At 35.0% G+C, this 19,317-nt stretch overlaps 3 protein-coding genes across 3 annotated transcripts; 1 reads left to right on the top strand and 2 right to left on the bottom strand.

Annotated features, from left to right (window-relative positions):
• Positions 1-119: 119 nt before the first annotated feature.
• LOC109148228 (eukaryotic translation initiation factor 3 subunit G) lies at positions 120-1,957 on the bottom strand. Its single transcript, XM_019296100.1, has 2 exons — positions 1,547-1,957; positions 120-872 (listed from the first exon to the last, which is right to left on the bottom strand). The coding sequence occupies exons 1-2, from the start codon at positions 1,890-1,892 to the stop codon at positions 340-342; spliced, it is 879 nt and encodes a 292-aa protein (XP_019151645.1). The 5' UTR covers positions 1,893-1,957; the 3' UTR covers positions 120-339.
• Positions 1,958-9,319: 7,362 nt separating this feature from the next.
• LOC109148178 (mannose-1-phosphate guanylyltransferase 1) lies at positions 9,320-13,074 on the top strand. Its single transcript, XM_019296015.1, has 5 exons — positions 9,320-9,709; positions 11,194-11,322; positions 11,453-11,515; positions 11,605-11,844; positions 12,159-13,074. The coding sequence occupies exons 2-5, from the start codon at positions 11,212-11,214 to the stop codon at positions 12,828-12,830; spliced, it is 1,086 nt and encodes a 361-aa protein (XP_019151560.1). The 5' UTR covers positions 9,320-9,709; positions 11,194-11,211; the 3' UTR covers positions 12,831-13,074.
• A 1,238-nt stretch (positions 13,075-14,312) lies between these two features.
• Positions 14,313-17,054, bottom strand: LOC109147673 (CASP-like protein 5B3). The gene is made up of 4 exons (XM_019295299.1): positions 16,821-17,054; positions 16,473-16,723; positions 15,725-15,857; positions 14,313-14,748 (listed from the first exon to the last, which is right to left on the bottom strand). Exons 2-4 carry the CDS (start codon positions 16,601-16,603, stop codon positions 14,548-14,550), a joined length of 465 nt encoding a protein of 154 aa, XP_019150844.1. The 5' UTR covers positions 16,604-16,723; positions 16,821-17,054; the 3' UTR covers positions 14,313-14,547.
• Between the last annotated feature and the right edge of the window lie 2,263 nt (positions 17,055-19,317).

Here is a 19,317-nt window from a genome sequence, read left to right as displayed (position 1 = left end):
AAAAAACCCCAACAAAATTTACAAATGTGGATGCCCTAACTTCATGTCCTAATAGTTGCTTAAAGTTATTAAAGTTACTATATTATTGGCATAATGTCAAATATGAATTACTCTAAATCAATTGAAATGTAGAATAATAGCAATAATGAAAAATTTATAAGGCATAAAATCTTTAGCTGGGGTCATGAATACAACTTATCCACAAGCCCAGAAAAGTACAAACAACATAAACTACTTGAAGAAAATTAACACAGCAAATTCTGTCCTTTGCAAGAACCACCTAGGATGGTAACTATGAGCAAAACTTCAAGCACTGGAGATTTTCCTGGAGAAATTGCCCTAGTTTGCTCTAGGAGTGGCCCACTCAACTCGAAGAATAAGATTATCATACCCATAACCATTGAGTTTGTTGATTGCCCTCTGAGCATCTTCTTTGTTTACAAAATTGACAAATCCAAAACCTCTGCTCACTCCAGTCTTCTGATCTATAGCAACATAGACTCGAGTCACAGCACCAAAAGGTCTGAAAAGCTCCATCAAGTCAGGTTCTCGGGTGTCCTCCGATAGGTTGGTCACACGGACCGAGTTCTCATCATTCCTGCGTCTCATGTCTGTTCCAGCTGGTCTCTCTGCACCCGACCTCATGCTTGGTGGAACGTAAGCTCCTTTAGTTGCACCAGGAGGCAAGCTAGCATCAGACATTGGCGGTTTGTCAACAAAGGTGTCAGTCTGTACAGCAAGATCCTTGTAAGGGCACTTAGATGTCCAGTGATCGCCTTTCTTGCCACAAGTTCTACAAACCATCAAAACAGCACCCGGTTTATTAAGAGCAGCCAGTGCATCCGCAGTCTTGGCCTCTTCAGCTTTGGAACCTGTCATCAGCACCAGGATTTTGTTAGTTAGCATAGACACTAGACAACATCCAAAGTAAATACACCATACAAATGAACTGCAAATCATTGCAAAACGATACACTAAATGATATGTTCTCAAGGGAAAGAACACAGTTACCACTTCAATTAATCACTCCCCACAAATTTAGGGCATTATTATTGCACAAATCAACTAGATTAGCTACTTTCTATTACTAATAGTTATGTACAGCATAGCACCATGTATCAACAGTATGATTAACATTAATCCTTTGAAACCCTAACTGTTGAGAGGAAACACAATGTCTCAGGATCAAAGAACCCTAAACCCTTAGGATAATGAAAATCAATACTCTTTTATATTAAACTGATGAATTTGGATTGTTGAAACTGAAACCGCAGAGCAATTTAGTAGTTTTTTCGATACAAAACCTTGGTTCTATTACTCTTAAAATTATTGGTAATTTTAATTTATACTTCAATAAAAAGGATAATTCATCAAAACATTGTTCAAAATAATCATAACCTACACTACACCAGACCAATCGCAATAAAAATACAACTTTTTCCCCTTTGATGTATACAAAAACCACATATATGATAATGAATACACCAGAAAAGCATCAATATATACACACAGAGAGAAAAACACGTCGAGGAAAACGAGAGATTACCAGGGGCTCGGGGCCTTTCAAGCAAGATCTCTTCGGTGGAGACCATGGTGAGTCTGCTTCCGACGTCCTCACGAACAGCATCGCCGAACTTGGGCCAGGAGCGGCGCTCGATCGCCCGTTTACTGAGGCGCGCCTTGGCGAGCTTTCGCACACGGGTCGTGGTGGTGATCTTAACCTTATTGCCATCGTCGCTGAACTTGTACTCAATCACCTTCTTGACGCCGTTCTCGTCCGGGCCGATGATCTGCTTCGGCGGGAGGAGAAAATCGAGGTCCTCGGCGTCGTCTTCCTCCAGCTCCCCCCATCGGAGCTTGCTCGCCGGCTTCGAAAGGGAATCGGTAGTCATGGCCGCCGGAGCTATAGAAATCTGGTATTCAACTGGCTGAGTATGAGATAGAGAACGTATTGGGAAGAATGAGATAGAGAACGTAGGTTTTGAATACTTATATCTGCGCTATGGGCTCAACTTAATGGGCTGGCCCATATATATGGGTTGGTTTAAGGTCAACCAGCCCGTCCTAAGTCCTAGTCCTATGTTGATGGCAAATTATGCTCTGGACCCGTGTCCACATTGAATTGTGGACACGGGCCCAAAACGACGCCGTTTTTTTAAAAAAACGCGTCATTTAGTTAAAAAAAAAAAATTCGCGCGTGTTTTGCCGTTAACGGCGTTAACGGCGTTATTTTTTTTTTTTGATTATGAATGTACAGTTATGCCGTTATGAATGTACAGTTATGCCGTTATGAATGTACAGTTATGCAATTATGAAATTATGAACACAGAGCTCTAACATTATGAACTTACAATTATGAACATATATAGTGATAAAATTATGACCATTGAGCTTTAAAATTGTGAATATAGAGCTTCGAAGATTATGAATGTACAGTTATAGAGTTATGAATCTACAGTTATGGAGTTATGAATCTACAGTTATGAGATTATGAATCTACAATTATGGAATTATGAATGTACAGTTATTGATCGAATTATGAACAAAGAGCTCTAACATTATGAACTTACAATTATGAACATATAGTGATAAAATTATGAACATAGAGCTCTAAAATTGTGAACATAGAGCTTCGAAAATTATGAATGTACAATTATGGAGTTATGAATGTACAGTTATGACGTTATGAATGTACAGTTATAGAGTTATGAATGTACAGTTATAGAGTTATGAATGTACAGTTATGGAGTTATGAATGTATAATTATTAACATATAGTAATAAAATTATGAATATATACTCCTATAACAAAACAGTCTGAAATTGAAAAAAAAAAAAAAAAAAAAAAAAAAAAAGTTAACAGTGCCGTTAGCACTGTTACCCGTGTCCAGCTTGCAAGCTGGACACGGGTCCAGTGCATAACGATTGTATGTTGATTATAATTTGTAGGAAAAATGATTAAATATATTCCTAAACTCTATGCTAGAAATTAATTAGTCTCTTGAATTTTTAAATATTACAATTAAGCACATTAATATGTTAATTTAATTCATTAAAGTCCAAAAATTGAATAGTGACCTATAATAGCAGGTTGTAAAGGTTCCGGTGATGTTCTAATAACCTGCGAGAGAAAATCGACAACCAACGAGCCGTTGTCGGTCGCTGATTTTTCCTCTGAAGGTTACTGGAACATCGCCGGAATTCTAACGACCTGTTATTACAAGTCATTATATGATTTTTGGACTTCAATAGAATAAATTAAATGTTAATGTATTTAATTGCAACTTTTAAAAATCAAAAGTTTATTTGACTTCTCTTATGAAGGTTCTGTTTGGTAGAGCTTATTTAGGAGCTTATAGCTTATTTTAAGCTACTAATAAGCTATAAGCTCTGTTTGGTAACGTTCTCAAAATAAGCTCCTAGCTTCCTAACTTTTTTTCCATTTTTATCCTTATTATTTTAAAGTAATGACATAATTTACCCTTCCCAATTAAAATCATTTTCTCTTCTTCTTTATCCGCAACTTTCACCGCAAATATTATTATTATTATTATTATTATTATTATTATTATTATTATTATTATTATTATATTTGCAACAATATTGCTACTTCATTATGAGATGCTAGATCATGATTATGCTAATAGTTTTATTTCAAAATGTTATTTTTTTTTCAAGATAAAATGTTAAATTTTAATATGTAAACAAACTAATTTAAATTTTATGAAGATGTCATTTTTAGTCTTTTTACATTTATCAGCTTATCAAAAAATTAATTTTACCAAACACTTTCAATCATAACAGCTAGCTTAACAGCTCTTCAATTTTCAGCTCCGAGCTTATAGCTTTTCAGCTTTCAGTTCTTTTTCAGCTTTCCGCTCCTAGGTTATAGCTTTTTAGCTAGATTTGCCAAACAGAGCCGAAGTCCGAGAGTGTATTTGACTATTTTTCCTAATTTATATACCACATGATCGCTATGTACCTATTTAACTTCATGTACTTACCCTTTATCATAACATATAAACTTTGCTTGAAAAAAGATAATCAAATTTCAAACAATTTTATATTGCATGGACTAAAATATAGTTGAATTAAATTTTTAAAAGTTTCAATTAAAAAAAAAAAAAGTATATACAGGTCATCATGCCATCAATATGCATGCCCACTTCTGTAATGAGTAGGGCTTTCATTATAGGTTCACTGTTACAAAAGTGTTGATAAATAGCCAATATTTAATATATCATGACAATTTTTTTTAAAAAAATAGAACAATCGTTCGTTTTACGAAGATATATATCTATAGTAGTGTATGTACTGTATAAATTTTAAACTTGTAAACTATACTAGAAAGATCATGAATAGTAAATTTAATTGAGAGGGTGTTGACAAGAATAAAACTCATGTCATTCTAGTGCGTGTATATATATATATGTGTGTGTGTAAAATTCTTGCCCCCATGACATTGGTTTGTGGCATGGTGGGAATCTAATTCATGCTACAAACAATGAGAATTTGAGTTTGAGTTGGACTCTTTGTGCGCAAGTGCATAATTTGATGTTAAATTTTGGAGTTAAATCATTTTACCTCCTTGATTGAAACAGCTATGGACAAGAGCTCAGGACCGGGAAGACGGCAAGGTGGCGAGAGTCGTCGTTGTCAGCCATGGCAACCTCCTGAACCAGGGTGGATAAAGTTAAACACAGATGGAGGAACAGGAAGAAATAATGATGCTGTGTGCGGCGGTATTCTAAGAAATGCAGAAGCTGATTTCGTAGGTGCCTTCTCCAAGAAGGTAGGAGCCTGTGGGGCGGTGGAAGCTGAACTATGGGGGATATACATTGGTGTAAATAAAGCATGGGAGCTGGGGTACCGAAAGGTGATCGTGGAGACAGACTGCATGAGAGCAGTTTCCCTGATCAACAGCACTGAAGAATACGAGGGCCCTGCAAGCAACCTAGTATCCTGGTACAAGGAAATAAGAAATCGGCAATGGGAAATCCATCTAAAACATGTTCCCCGGGAACAAAATAGAGCAGCTGACATACTGAGTAGGCGAGCATATGATAAAGACGACACCATCACATGGTTTGAGAGCCCTCCGAGAGAAATCCAAAGAACCCTGCGGGAAGATGAGCTCCGCTTACTTGGCCAAACGAATGTTGTGAGAGTCAGATACTGACTACTGGATATCCTCCCCCTCCTCCTCAGAATCATTTTACCTCCTTAGGACAACCTCAATAGTAATTTTTTTTTTTTTGGGTGATTTTGAGCCGAGGAGAGAAAGGGGGAAAGAGAATAAGGAAAAAGATGTAAAAAAAAAAAAAAAACATGTCTCACACAAATAGGAAATAGAAAAAAAAAAAAAAAAAAAGCAGTTAGCGCGCCAGCCCGCGTACATTACATGCGCCCCGCTGGGCACTGTCTGTGCAGTTAATGCACAAAATTGCGCCTTTCTACTACATTTCTCTCTCCTGCGGGACCCACCAAAAACCAATATCTTGCAGGTAGGGGTGTAAACAAATCAAATAAAAAAAATTCGATTCGTGATTCGAATTTGAATATTTCGAATCCGAATCCGAATTCGAATTCGAATACTTTTTTCGATTCGAATACGAATACGAATTAAAGTGTATTCGATTCGAATATTTTTCGAATACGAATACGAATACGAATTAGAGTGTATTCGATTCAAATAGTATTCGAATATATTCAAATATTTTATGTTATTTAAATATAAATTTTTATTATATTTATTGGAGAATTTTATAAAAAATTAAGTTAAGCCTTTCGAATTCGAATATTCGAGTTGAATCGAATCTATTCGAATAAACTGGTCGAATCGAATACAAATCAAATTTGAGTTTCGAATATTAAACGAATACGAATATTTGAATATATAGTTGAATTCGAATCGAATAATTAGATATGTCAACTCAATTCGATTTGTTTACACCCCTACTTGCAGGGTAACCTTGACCTTATCTCTATTTCACATGGCAAAAGAAACTGAAAAAACATTAAAAATCATTTTATTGTGGTTGCTCCTATGAGTCTAGAGTTAATTTATGAGATCTAAAATATAATATCACGAAGCCATAAAACATTGTTATATATATATTAAAAAAAAAAAAAAAATCATGGTTGGACCCCTTAGATGTAGATGTTTCCATTTTTTAACTCATAAATTAGGTGTTATGGAAGTGTACCTAGTTTGGGGAATCTGATCTCTGATATTGTCTCTTCAACTAATTTTAATTTGACCAGGTCCACCATGTGCCCAATTCTGCTGGCATTCAGCTTTTCTCATTTTTGCTTCAACATTAATGAATTTCACTTACCTACTGCCTAATTGTTGGTTTTGAAGAGGATTATTTGACTCTTCTTTAAATAAATATATTAATTAGGATGTAACCAAATTGAGCATTTGTAAAAATATAAATCACAGTGATCTAATGGCTCAACGGTCATAGTCAAGTAAGATCTGTCAACTTTAGACATAATCTTCACACTACTAACGTCGAGGTTCGAACATTGATCTCTACTCCTAAATATTATTTACCGAACCATTGAGCTAAGCCGCAAAACTTGAATATTAATTTCTCTTTGGGAAGAAGGTGCAAATGCTTGAAAGCTTCTCCCTTTGGAAACTTCTTCCTTTTTGTACACATTAAAGGTACCATTTTTAGGAAACATAATAACTTGTGCAGGTTTCCTTTCAGCTGCTTTATCCTTGAATCGATTCTCTTTCCCTATGATCTTTCTTTTTGTTTTTAAGATAAGAAATGTTTGTTTCTGGTGTCATTGCAAATGATGTTTGAGCATGTGAAATTTGCAGAACTGCAGAGCTGCCAATAATGTCCATTACTAGAAGTTTCCTCTAAAATGTGTAAAGGTTACAAGTCTTAGGTAACTATACTTATGTTTCAACAAAAAGAGCTGATTATAGTTATCAATCTTCAAGAAGGGAAAAGTAATCCAAATTGACTCGATATGAGTAGTTGAGTAGATGAAACATTATTTTAATATTTACATGTAAGGATCCTAATTTTAATCTGTTCTTCAAATTTTTGAATTATTCTATGATAACAAATGGTGGATCAAGAATGCGTCTTAAAAAATTAAACATGTCATGGTGGGTACGAATTTTATATACAAAACATACCTATAATCTTATTTAAAATAATGTAAATATTATTATTGTTTTTTTTTTTAAAAAAAATTAAAATAATTAATAAGCGATCGGTACTCATAGAGTCATAGTGATATACGCGTCAGGTTGGGACAGGAGTGGACAGTAAAAAAATTCACCCGTTATGAGACGTGGTCCCGTTATGAGTTAAGTAATGGATGTAGTCATCTCAATCTATATATATGTCTGATCACAAGTTTAATTCTTAGTAACATTATCTTGATTAAATCAATGTAAAATTGACATTGGATCTTATAAAAAAATCTCAAAATATTTATATTAAACAAATTAATTAGAATTACCTAACCCCTTAGCAGACAAGTCGCTTTCATGTAGAGTTTTCCACGGTGTCACTTTATCAGCATTTCTTCCGAACATAAAATATGAATCCCATCCCACGTGATTCATATTTCGTAGCATATGATTATACTTTTGGGTTATAGTTGCATTTTATTAATGGTTTTCAATTTGTTTTAGTTTTTAATCTTTAACTTTAAAATATTATACTTTTAATTCAAAATATTAGTCTCATATGCTTATTGGGCGTCAAAAAAAATATCTCCAACCAAATTAGTCAGACTTTTAATTTAGTAACTATAATGTTTCAAATTCAATTCCGATAAAAAATGTTTATTAATCTTTTTAGTTGATTATGATTACAAGCTTCACTCAAAACAATTTAATTCTGAATATTAAATAAGAATAGGATTTATTAAAAAAAAAAGTGATGAAAATCTAACGTCTTTTTAAAATTTTAATTTCTTTTAATGGACAGACAATAAAGAAATGCTCGTATGTATATGTATATATATGATAAACCTTGGCGTGCAAAACATTAAAAGAAGCCACCGACACTAAGCGTCAACGCAAACTATACATGTTAGTGTATATATCAATAAAAATCATAATTTTTTTTGAATAAATATAAACCATAATTTAATTGGCGTATAGTGTTTAATTTGTTATTCTCCCTCAATTTTTATGTAAGAATTATTGTACTTAGTTATCATTCAAGTTTTATTGAAATTGACATATTTTCATTAAATTTTATGTTAAGTAAACCTAACAAATTACGACGGTAGATCAATAAAGTCAAATTTTATGTGTACATTTCTAATTAAAACTGAATTAATTTCAGAGTGATGAAGTAAAGTACGTGGGTGCATTTTGAATTAAATATAAATTAATTTCATAATAGTAAAGATATCAAGTGCTGAATATTAGAGAGATTATTAATTTTGAAGGTAATAAATAATGTTTTGATTTTTTTAATTGCTTGATTTCGAAGACTTTTATGTTAATGTATGTATACAACTATACATACATAAAACATAGCACACGGCTTTGGTGCAAAACCTCATGCTAGGTTTTTTTTTTTTTTTTTTTTTTTTTTTTTTTTTTTAAATTTAATTTAATTTTTAACAAACCTCTTGCTAGTTTCAAGTTCAAGATCTTCATTTAAAAAAGTCAACGTAAATAATCCTAATAATATTATTATTATTATTATTATTATTATTATTGTAAAATTAAAATTTTTAATTGTGAATTATAATATTGTTTAATTTTTTGAGTAACAAGAGAACCTTGCAGTCACTATTTGAGAGTACACACTTGGTAAATCTCGTATTATGAATAGAAAGTTTGTTGTTACTATCCAAGGATGTGCACATGGTAAACTCAAATCACAAGGATTTAAACCATCATGGTTACCCATAGTTGACTGTCGGTTTAAATCAAGAAAGCCAATAAGGCACTTCTGTTAGGAGTTGAATTTGTAATTTTGTAATTATCAAGTCAATGACCAACTTGACTATGATTGCTTCCAATGTTATTTAATTTGATTAATTTCGTTACAGAAGATTAATGGATACCTAGTTAATAAATAAATAAAAACACGTAAAGTGTGTGAAACATGATTCTTATACCAAAAAGTCATGAACCATGAATAGGTCTTCTTAGTGTAATTTTATCTATTCGATGTGATTTGTGAATTATTACACAAAAATAAAATTTATCCAGTTTATACTCTTAGATAGTGTTTACCAATTTCTGTTATGACTTTAAATATATTAAAAAAATGTCCATATAAATTGACATCATAATCATTTTACTATTAAAAAACTCACCATCATTTTGCAAGTAATAATCTGTAAAAGGAATAGAATACAGGCCGACGCGAACCGGTTCTTTTGTCCCGGTAAAAGAAGAAACCCGGTTTGGAATCCGCCATGCGCGAAGTCAATCTACTACGTTCTGTAAAAATTTCCTCATTTTCCTGTGCATACACACACGCTTCTATGTGTGTATATGTATATATATCCAAAAGCTGAAATCTTTTTATCTGCCAAAGCTTCTCTAAAAGCACCACATAAGCATACAAGGGGGGGTGACAACACCCCAATTCGTCTTTTGCGGGGGTCTGTCAAAAAGGGAGGGAAAAAAAGCATATTGACTCGCCCCTGACTCGGGTCGACTCGCGCTTCAACTCGTCCTTATACACTTGATCTACCCGTGATTAGAGGTGAATTCCCTGAATTATTTCTTGCATCTTACTTTTTCTTGGTTTTGTGTAATTGTGTTTGGATCTGAAGAATTGAGCATTGGCAGAATTGGGAATCATTGGTTTCTGTGTTGTTTGGCTGTGATTTTTGTTTCTTTGGAGAATTTAACAATGTGGGCTTGGTTTTGCTGTGGGTTTCATTGAATTTGTGATTTTGATGTTGTGTCATTGGATCTGGTGCTGCAAGGCTTTTGGCTTCATGTGCTCAATTCAATTTGTGGTTCTTTCTTCCATTAGATAATGATTTGGTGTGGTTTTCTGTAATGAAAAGAAATAAAGCAGGAAAGAACTTATGTCATCAAGATTTTGTCTTTTTTCCAGCTGTGGGAAACTGCTGTTGTCATGTTTTGTGGAATCAAGTTGTTCTGTGTCTAAGAATCTGGAAATCTTGTAATTCTCACTTAATGAATTTGCAAAAAAGGCTTAAACTTTGCAACAAAAGATGTGTGCTAGCTGGATTTGGTGAGGTTGTGAAAGTTTTGGTTTAGCCTTATTTCCCTTGTGTTAAGGGGAAGTAATCTTCTATGCATTTCTTGGTTATGTTTTCTTTAATTTTCACCCCTAAGAGAATAACATTTCATCTGTATGGCAGAGAGTTAAGTTTAGTCCTGACTAGTAAGATGTAAACTTGAATCCTCCGTATTGGTTTTTTGGCAGAGAGGAGTTAGTTCTTTAGTATTTGTCATTGTGTCCTGCATACAAGAACCTGATTAGTGAGGGGGGTAAGTGTAATCTGAGCGAAATTTAGATGATTAGAGGAAAGTTTATAATTGTATATCTTAAAGATGTACTTTTTGATAATTTTGGGGATCTAGATTTGCTGCAATTTGTCTACTGTGTTTAGCAAGATTCAATTCACAAGTAATGCTTTGCGCCTGATATAGAGATATCTGTATCTGTATAACTTTTCTTCTCTATTTTTAGCAAATCATTGTTCAATTTGATATTTGACTCTTCACCCAAGCATCATGCGGTTGTCGTTTCCATTAAAGGCTCCAGCCTGTGGAATCGCTAGAATTTGTTTCCTTTTCCATTTGGAGTAAACTGTTTTTGTTGCTTGGACGTCTTTTCCACCCCCATCGTTAAACTTTGAGACTATTTCTGTTGCAGTCCACTGTAATAGACTGCTTAATCTACATTAAAAAAAAAAAAAACCCGGTTCATTCGTGTCAATCTCAGCGTATTCCACGTCATAAATGACTGTCATTTTGCCGTTTTCAAGTGAATATGAGCTGTTGATTATGGCGTTTTCAAGTGAATATGAGCTGTTGATTATCGTCTCCCACTTAAAGATGTCCATACAGAGTTCATAGTCGTGCACGTTTCTTCCTTTTTCACTAGGATAAATACGGATGGACTGAGCCCATTTTGATATCTGCATTTGATTTCGTTCTTCAATAGGATATAATAAGTTCTACTGAGATTCTAGTCGATACTTTCTGCAGGAACATCGCATTCTCAGTATGAAGGCACTTATTCTTGTTGGAGGCTTTGGCACTCGACTGAGGCCATTGACTCTCAGCGCCCCCAAGCCGCTTGTTGAATTTGCAAATAAACCTATGATTTTGCATCAGGTACACCCGTTCATCTATAATCATACTTTCGTTCTAAAACATTCTAATTTGTAAACGAAGCCATCTGTATTATTCTTTTACTTCTGCTTTCGATTTTTAATTCTGGTTAGTTGAATCGTATCTTTTTCAGATTGAGGCGCTTAAAGCTGTTGGAGTAACTGAAGTCGTCCTGGCTATTAACTACCAGCCCGAGGTTGATTCCCTGTGTTAATTATCTTTAATGTGTAGCGATAATGCGATATTATTCAGAATCGTTAATAAGAAGAGCGTCTTTATACGCAGGTGATGCTGAACTTCTTGAAAGATTTCGAATCGAAGCTCGGGATCAAGATTTCCTGTTCACAAGAGACTGAACCGCTTGGGACTGCAGGTCCGCTTGCCCTGGCCAGGGACAAACTGATAGATGATTCTGGTGAGCCGTTTTTCGTTCTCAACAGTGATGTTATCAGTGAATATCCTTTCAAAGAGATGATTGAATTTCACAAAGCTCACGGAGGAGAGGCTTCCATACTGGTTACTAAGGTAAATCACCAATTACTCTTCCCGTTGAAATTTTTATTTTATTAGGGTTGTTGAGATTTCACAAACCAGCTTGGTTGGCGTGAGTGGCCGTGCACTCTCATCCCTTAAGAGAGGTCGGGAGTTTGAACCCCCTCTCGTATGGAAAAACCAATCTGGCCAGCACTTTGCCCCTTAATTGGGCCGGCTTAGTGCGAATGGAGATTAGTCTGAGTATGGTACGGGCTTAAAGGTGCCTCCTACAGTTAGGGCCTGCTCAGGACACCTCATAGTCTGACCAAAAAAAATTACCAATGTTCACCGGTTGGTTGATACAGGTTGATGAACCTTCGAAGTATGGTGTTGTTATCATGGAAGAATCGACCGGGCAAGTAGAGAGATTTGTGGAGAAGCCGAAGACCTTTGTTGGTAATAAGATTAATGCTGGGATTTATCTGCTTAACCCTTCGGTGCTAGACCGGATCGAATTAAAACCCACCTCGATTGAGAAAGAGGTGTTCCCAAAGATTGCAGCGGAGCAAAAGCTCTACGCCATGGTCCTCCCGGGTTTCTGGATGGACATAGGGCAGCCGAAGGACTACATCACTGGCTTGAGACTCTACCTCGACTCTTTAAGGAAGAAATCCTCGACTAAACTGGCTTCCGGACCCCACATCGTAGGAAATGTAATCGTGGACGAGACTGCCAAAGTTGGCGACGGGTGTTTGATCGGGCCAGATGTCGCAATCGGGCCGGGCTGCACGATCGAGGCGGGGGTCAGGCTCTCCCGCTGCACTGTCATGCGTGGAGTGCGCATCAAGAAGCATGCTTGCGTCTCAAGCAGCATTATCGGGTGGCACTCCACTGTCGGGCAATGGGCCCGCGTGGAGAACATGACCATCCTCGGGGAGGATGTTCATGTCTGCGATGAAATTTACAGCAACGGGGGCGTGGTTTTGCCCCACAAAGAGATCAAATCCAGCATCCTGAAGCCGGAGATAGTGATGTGAATTGTGAATTCAATAATACTAGGAGTCAAAAGTAAGTTTATGTGTCGATTTGTCTCAGAATGTGTCTCTGTTCTTTTCATGTAATTTCCTTTCCCTGTTTGATTTCTTGTTTTCCCTTGTAAAAGTCCCTTCTTGTAAGTTGAATTTGTGTTCACTTATACTGTTCTTTATAGGCTTGCTGTGTGGTTAAATGTATGAAACATCTTCACCACCAAAAAATGGTGCAACCAATCTACTCTGTGTACATAAACATTATCATACTGTGGGAGTCAGGTCTTGATCTTGTATCTTGGTTGGTACTATTAGTCTCAGACTCAGTTAACAGACTATATGATTATATCGATCATAAAAAATTCCTAAAAATTTTATATAATAATCATATAACCATGTAGTGGGTGTATAATGTGATCTATAAGAGATCAAAATAATGGGATTTAAGTTAATATTCCATGAAGTTTCATCATCACTGAAGTGGATAAGATAAGATGGAATCTTGTGGGATCTAATGTGTTAAGTCTTTATGTGACAAGCTGTTCTGGATTTTTGGTTTGGTTAACTGTCAAATTCACAAAAGTAGCCCAGCATATATCATTATTTGTCTTACATTATTGAGTGGAGTGGACATGTCTGTACTCTATAGCACTGTAGCTCACTTCTCACCTCAATCATTGGCATGCCATATAAGTCATGTGTGATAAAACATTTGATATATATATCTAAGATTCAATATATAATCCAAGGTTATTCATATATTGTTATATAATCTAAAACATTTGGTTCGGGGCTCGACGAGCTGCTTGTGAGCCATATATATAGAACTAGGTTTAAATGAAAACGGGTAGTATTGATAGAAAGTGCAGACTAATCTCATCCATCTATCTAAAATGATCAATAGCTCAAAATTAAGGAAAAACCGTGATGGCATTTCCGTAATTACGATGGTGCATTTGAAAATGTTTGATAGTGCATCCACGGATAACTAATAGTGCACAAACTAAGTACACTATTATAGATCCTAAATGCAATTGTAGTTATTCTTGGATGCACCATCAAGTGTTTCCAAATGCACCGTCATAATTACAAAAATGACACTGCGTTTTTTCCTTAATTTTCTGCCATTGATCATCTTCAATGAAATGATGAGATTAGTCCGCACGAGATTGCTAGTTCTCACCTGATCCTAGCCTTATATATATATATATATATATATATATATATATATATAAACTCATGATCAAATGAGTCCACCACTTCCAATGAGTCCGTATGGACAAATCTGGTCCATTAAAAACTAGAGATCAATGGTCAGATCTGGTTCATTATTAACTGTGCAACTAGAGATCACAGTTGCACAGTTGATAATGAACCAAATCTGACCATTTGTCTCTAGCTTTTAATGGACCAGATCTGTCCACACGGATTCATGGGAAGAGGTGGGCTCATTTGAATAGTGACAAGGCTAGACCATAACAGCAGCATCTGTAATCTAAAGACAATAATATATGCATATATGAGAAAAGACTTGAAATGAACTATTGTGGTATCTGTACATGATTGTCTGTCATAGATCAACAATGAGAAGGGATCAAAAAGCTTCATAAAACAAGCTTGAAACTTTGGTCTCTATACCTATATAGAGGTTGCCAAAATCGGTAAATATTCACAACCCGCGGTTGAACAATCAATATGGTGCGTGGAGGAGCTAACCGCAGTGTACCTAATTCGAGGCAGCGAGCAAAAACATGACGCAAGAAGAGAAGGCGAGGAGAAACCAGGACAAGAAAGCCAGCGTGATCGAGACTTGATACATGGAGCACGATAGGCCCTCCATTCTCTCGCAAATCGTTGTGTCCCTGCCGAACAAAACCATCACGCCAGCTGACGAGCACGCAGCAGCTAGGGACAAAGTGGCTGTCACCTGTATTATGAACATACATACACCAACATTTGATTAAACCGCCAATCACAAAACGAGCACTGATAGAAGCAATGTTGAAAAAATCGCTAGGCGCCCTCTAGGTGCCAGGGGACCGCCTAGGGTGCCTAGAGCGCCTAGGCGGGCGCCTAGGCCGCCTAGGCGCGATTTTTGCAACAGTGGATAGAAGTCTAATTTATTTAGTATAATGAGAAAGCAAACGCGTTGTGTTCACGTAACTTTAAAAAGAATTAGATCAACTTTTTCACGAAAACCTGACATGTATAACCAAAGACAGCAGAAATAGGTTGTTATTGAGCGACTTATTTATCTGATAAACCAAGAGGAACAAAGGATTATCGTGTATGTATGTATGTACTATAATATAGATCTCTAAGCCCAACGACTCCAACCATCAACTACCATTTCAAACTGTCAGGAATTAGATATTGCCACCATACAACAATAGTTTTAACCTAAAGTGTCCTGCTATGCAGGACCAAGACCATAGCAGTGGTTTCGTTTTGTTGTTTGCTGATGTGACAAGATATAAATCAAGGGGCATTGTAGTTTTTCGTTTTTGTTGATAAGTTAAATTAAGAAATATATTTTTTTGGTCAGGCCATGAGGTGTCCTGACTCCTGAGTAGGCCCTAACTGTAGGAGGCACCTTTAAGCCCGTACCATACTCAGACTAATCCCTATTCGCACCAGGCCGGCCCAATTAAGGGGCAAAGTGCTTGCCAGATTGGTTTTTTCATACGAGAGGGAGTTCGAACTCCCGACCTCTCTTAAGGGATGAGAGTGCACAGAAACCAGAACACATATATAACGAATCAATCACTTCATTTTCCCTCAATTGTTGATATGTTATCCAGAATATCATTCTGAACCTTAAAATATAAACACCGAAAAACATGTGAAGTTCAAGATATAAAAAAAAAAAAAAAAAAAGAGTAGAGAAAGCAGAAGGTATGTACCCAATCACCAACGACGAACAGGCTCACTAAGACGTGATTGTGCATGTCTCTTTTCACCCTCAAAGCATGAGCATCAAGGCAAGCAAGTGTGAAGCTCCACAAAAGTTGAAGCCCCATTGACGCAATTAAATAACTGAGCCAAAAGACACACGCAATCGCATAAGCAAACAGTAGAGCCATATAGGATACGGTCCCAACTCCCAACACAGCATCAACAATCAAGAATTTCAAAGCAATGCCTCGGGCATTAGAAGACAGTTATTTCATATACTAATATGTCTGCTTCAAGTCTACAAGGTGGTTTAGATTGACTGTTTTAACGTTTAAACACAGCTACAAGGCAGGGCAAACATAAGATCAAGAAGCATCAAAACCAGACTAGAAGATTCTGAGGAAAGAACAACAAGAATGGATAATAGAAGTAGATAATCTGTTCACAAAGACAAGCTTAGAGAGTTAGTTTAGTCCAGAAATTTACAAATTGTCCCAGTTCACAATGCCCACACTTTCTTGCCAATCACTTCCCAGCCCAACTTAATGCTTCTATACTCCAGTGGGCAATCAATCAAAACTCTAATAGAGTATAGTATTTCTTTCATAGCAATATAATAACCAAAAAAAGAAAACTTCAAATACCCCACCATGTCAAAATATGGAATCAAAGTGAGTAGCACAAGTAATGGCAGGGAAAGAAAAAAGAGAAATTAGGAAAACAAAATAGAATAAGTAAAAGAAGAAGAAATACTACCAGAAAGCAGTGGCAATAGAGAATCCATGAGCAGAAGCCATCACCGCAATTGAAACAGCTGCAAACACAGACTGCCCAATCCTTAGAAACAGCCCACTCACAGTCCCTGGGCTCCCAAATAGCACCTTCATACTCTCTTTATAATATATAATAGTAAAAATCGAATCTTTCTTTAAGGAATAGTGTTTTCACAGAAGAACAAAACAGAATGTTTCCTCAGATCTTCAGATCATCCTCACCAGAAGCCGTGGCTGAGATTTGACAACAAAATCACAACATAGAAACCCTAAAATAAGAAATAAACCCTGTTCTTGCACAATCTAATTCATATTAATATTAATATTGTACCAGTTTTGTTCTATCCCACGTATCCTGACATCTCTTGATCACGATTGACATTTGATGGAGCTAAGAAACAAATAGAAAACACTGCATTGCAGACCAGACAATAACTACTCCGCATAGAATAATAATAAAATCAAGCTGAGGTAAGCAGCTCTTGTCAAAGTTTCAAACTTTCAAGAATGTAATTGCATCAATTCATGTAATTCAGACATTTCATACTGCCAACAGTAAAAAGGCTTATTTCCACGCTTTTTGTCCTGTCTTTGCTTGTTTAAAGGAGCCACATTTTCAGCAGAAAAAAAAAATATTTTTTTTAAACAAGCAGGAAAAAAAAATTATGTTTCTTAGATCATGTGAATTTATTGTATTAATAAATATAAAAATTTAATACGGGGCAATTACTTCTTCTTTTTTTCTTTCTGAAAAATCATTTCTGCTAGGGGTTTAAGAAGAGAAAGAAACAATTGCGTAGAGAATAGGGCGTCGGAACGTTTGAAACCTTTTATAGTAAAAGATTTATTATAACAATCAATCAACTAAATCTTTGTCCTCTTCCAAAAGTGCTCGCCACCATTACAAAATTCTTTGATTTTAGTGAAAATCACAGTCTTTGAAGATGTGCATTAAATAAAGTTCGTCTTATGAATCTAACTAGTAAATATTAAATAATCACAAAAATGTAAAATTAATTTAACTTAGAAAAAATGTTTAAATAAGATCCTAAACTTTACTTGAAAAGTCAATTAAATCACTAAATTTTTAAAAAGTGCAATTGCACACTTTAACATGTTATATTAAGGTAATGAAATCCAAAACTCGGTAAATGATCTACTATTACATGTCATTTCGATCAAAAGGAATGAGAAATATCATTTTATAAAGGGAAAAGGGTCAAATAGACCCTTGAACTTTAGCTTAAAAGTCAATTAGGCCCCTAAACTTTTTAAATGTGCAATTACACCCATCAACAATTCATTTAAGTGCAATGAAGCTCAAAAATAAATTAATGACCTGCTATCACAGGTCATTAGGGTTTAGGCCACCTTTCGGCGAATTTTTCGGCAAAAAAAAAAGTGACCGGCGAAATTTTCGACAAAAGAAGTAACCAGCAAAATTTTGGCAAATCTAGGTCGGTTGTTGATCACATTTTTTTGTCGAAAAATTCGTCGGAAGGTGACTTGAACCCTAATGACCTGTGATAGCAGGTCATTAACTTGTTTTTGGGCTTCATTGCACTTAAATGAATTGTTGATGGGTGTAATTGCACCTTTAAAAAGTTTAGGGGCCTAATTGACTTTTAAACTAAAGTTCGTTGACCTATTTGACCCTTTTCCCTTTTATAAATAGAAATTCCTTAATAAATCAAGAGGGAGATTGTTAGAAATAATTTATTCCTAACAACTATTTGGTGAATTAGTATAGGTTGACTGACTCAAACTAATTAAAGAATATAATTGTAACTGGGAGTATATTCCGTAAATGGTACGACTAGCATGTTTGTATAAATGGGTATAGTGACATTTGGTGGGACATGTATATTGTATACTTATAGAATTGATTTTGAAGGATTGCTTAACCAAATGTTGTAAGTTGGAAATGAATATGTCGCTTTTACAATCATATTCATTTTGCCTTCTTTTATAATCCATCCTAGTGGGTCCTATCAACCTTTTTCTACCTTGTATTTTCTTTGAATCTATTATTATAATAATGTTCTGTAACAATTGATTTTCATGAATTTGTAATGGTTATATTACACTACTGCAAAAGTTATATATATTTTATTAAGAGTTAATATCAAATTAATCTTTGACTATAGTGATTTTTTCGATTTAGTGCTAAATAACTTTTTGTACTTAATAAAGTCCTCGACTTTAATGATTTTCTCAATTGAGTCCCCTGTTAAAATAATTTAGTAATTTCACCTTTATTAATATCAATTTTATTCTTCCACTATAACAGTTTCACCCTAATTAGTCTTCGACTATAGTGATTTTACTTAATTTAGTCATCGACTATAATATTTTTTTATCAATTTAATCATTAATTCTAATAGCCGTTGAGGTTTAAAAAAAAAAAAAAAAAAAAACCGATGACTCAATTGAGTAAAATTATCATAGTCGAGGACCTAATTAAACACAAAAAATTGTTTAGGACTAAATCGAGAAAAACCACTATAGTTGATAACTAAATTGGGTATTAACTCATTTTATTAATTAATGATTATATTAATACAATAATCCATTCTTGATACATATAACCCCATCAGCCATATAAATTTAATTTTTGCATATATCATAATCTATTTTAGAAACATTGTAAATCTAAAGACACTACCAGTCAACATTTATAAAGTTTAAAGTTAAAAATATATTTATTATAATCAATTAAGTCAAATGATTTTTCTAGATTTAGCATAATGAATGATGATGAAATACACCCCACCAAAGAACTTAGTTCCACAAATTGTGTCATTTTCGATACTCTAGGATTGTAATCA

Source organism: Ipomoea nil, unplaced genomic scaffold (assembly GCF_001879475.1).
Source record: "Ipomoea nil cultivar Tokyo-kokei standard unplaced genomic scaffold, Asagao_1.1 scaffold2036, whole genome shotgun sequence".
NCBI lineage: Eukaryota > Viridiplantae > Streptophyta > Magnoliopsida > Solanales > Convolvulaceae > Ipomoea > Ipomoea nil.
Note: the sequence above shows the minus strand (reverse complement) of the source record. Positions and strands in the feature narration are given on the sequence as shown.

Excerpts from the sequence above, each read along its gene's own strand:
- LOC109148228 (XM_019296100.1), bottom strand. The coding sequence starts at position 1,892 with ATGACTACCGATTCCCTTTCGAAGCCGGCGAGCAAGCTCCGATGGGGG. Across the intron at positions 873-1,546 it reads TGAAAGGCCCCGAGCCCCTG|GTTCCAAAGCTGAAGAGGCC; the intron begins GTAATCTCTCGT and ends TGCTGATGACAG.
- LOC109148178 (XM_019296015.1), top strand. The coding sequence starts at position 11,212 with ATGAAGGCACTTATTCTTGTTGGAGGCTTTGGCACTCGACTGAGGCCA. Across the intron at positions 11,516-11,604 it reads CTATTAACTACCAGCCCGAG|GTGATGCTGAACTTCTTGAA; the intron begins GTTGATTCCCTG and ends CTTTATACGCAG. Across the intron at positions 11,845-12,158 it reads CTTCCATACTGGTTACTAAG|GTTGATGAACCTTCGAAGTA; the intron begins GTAAATCACCAA and ends TGGTTGATACAG.
- LOC109147673 (XM_019295299.1), bottom strand. The coding sequence starts at position 16,603 with ATGAAGGTGCTATTTGGGAGCCCAGGGACTGTGAGTGGGCTGTTTCTA. Across the intron at positions 15,858-16,472 it reads TCTATTGCCACTGCTTTCTG|TTATTTAATTGCGTCAATGG; the intron begins GTAGTATTTCTT and ends CTTTTGGCTCAG. Across the intron at positions 14,749-15,724 it reads TGTTCGTCGTTGGTGATTGG|GTGACAGCCACTTTGTCCCT; the intron begins GTACATACCTTC and ends TTCATAATACAG.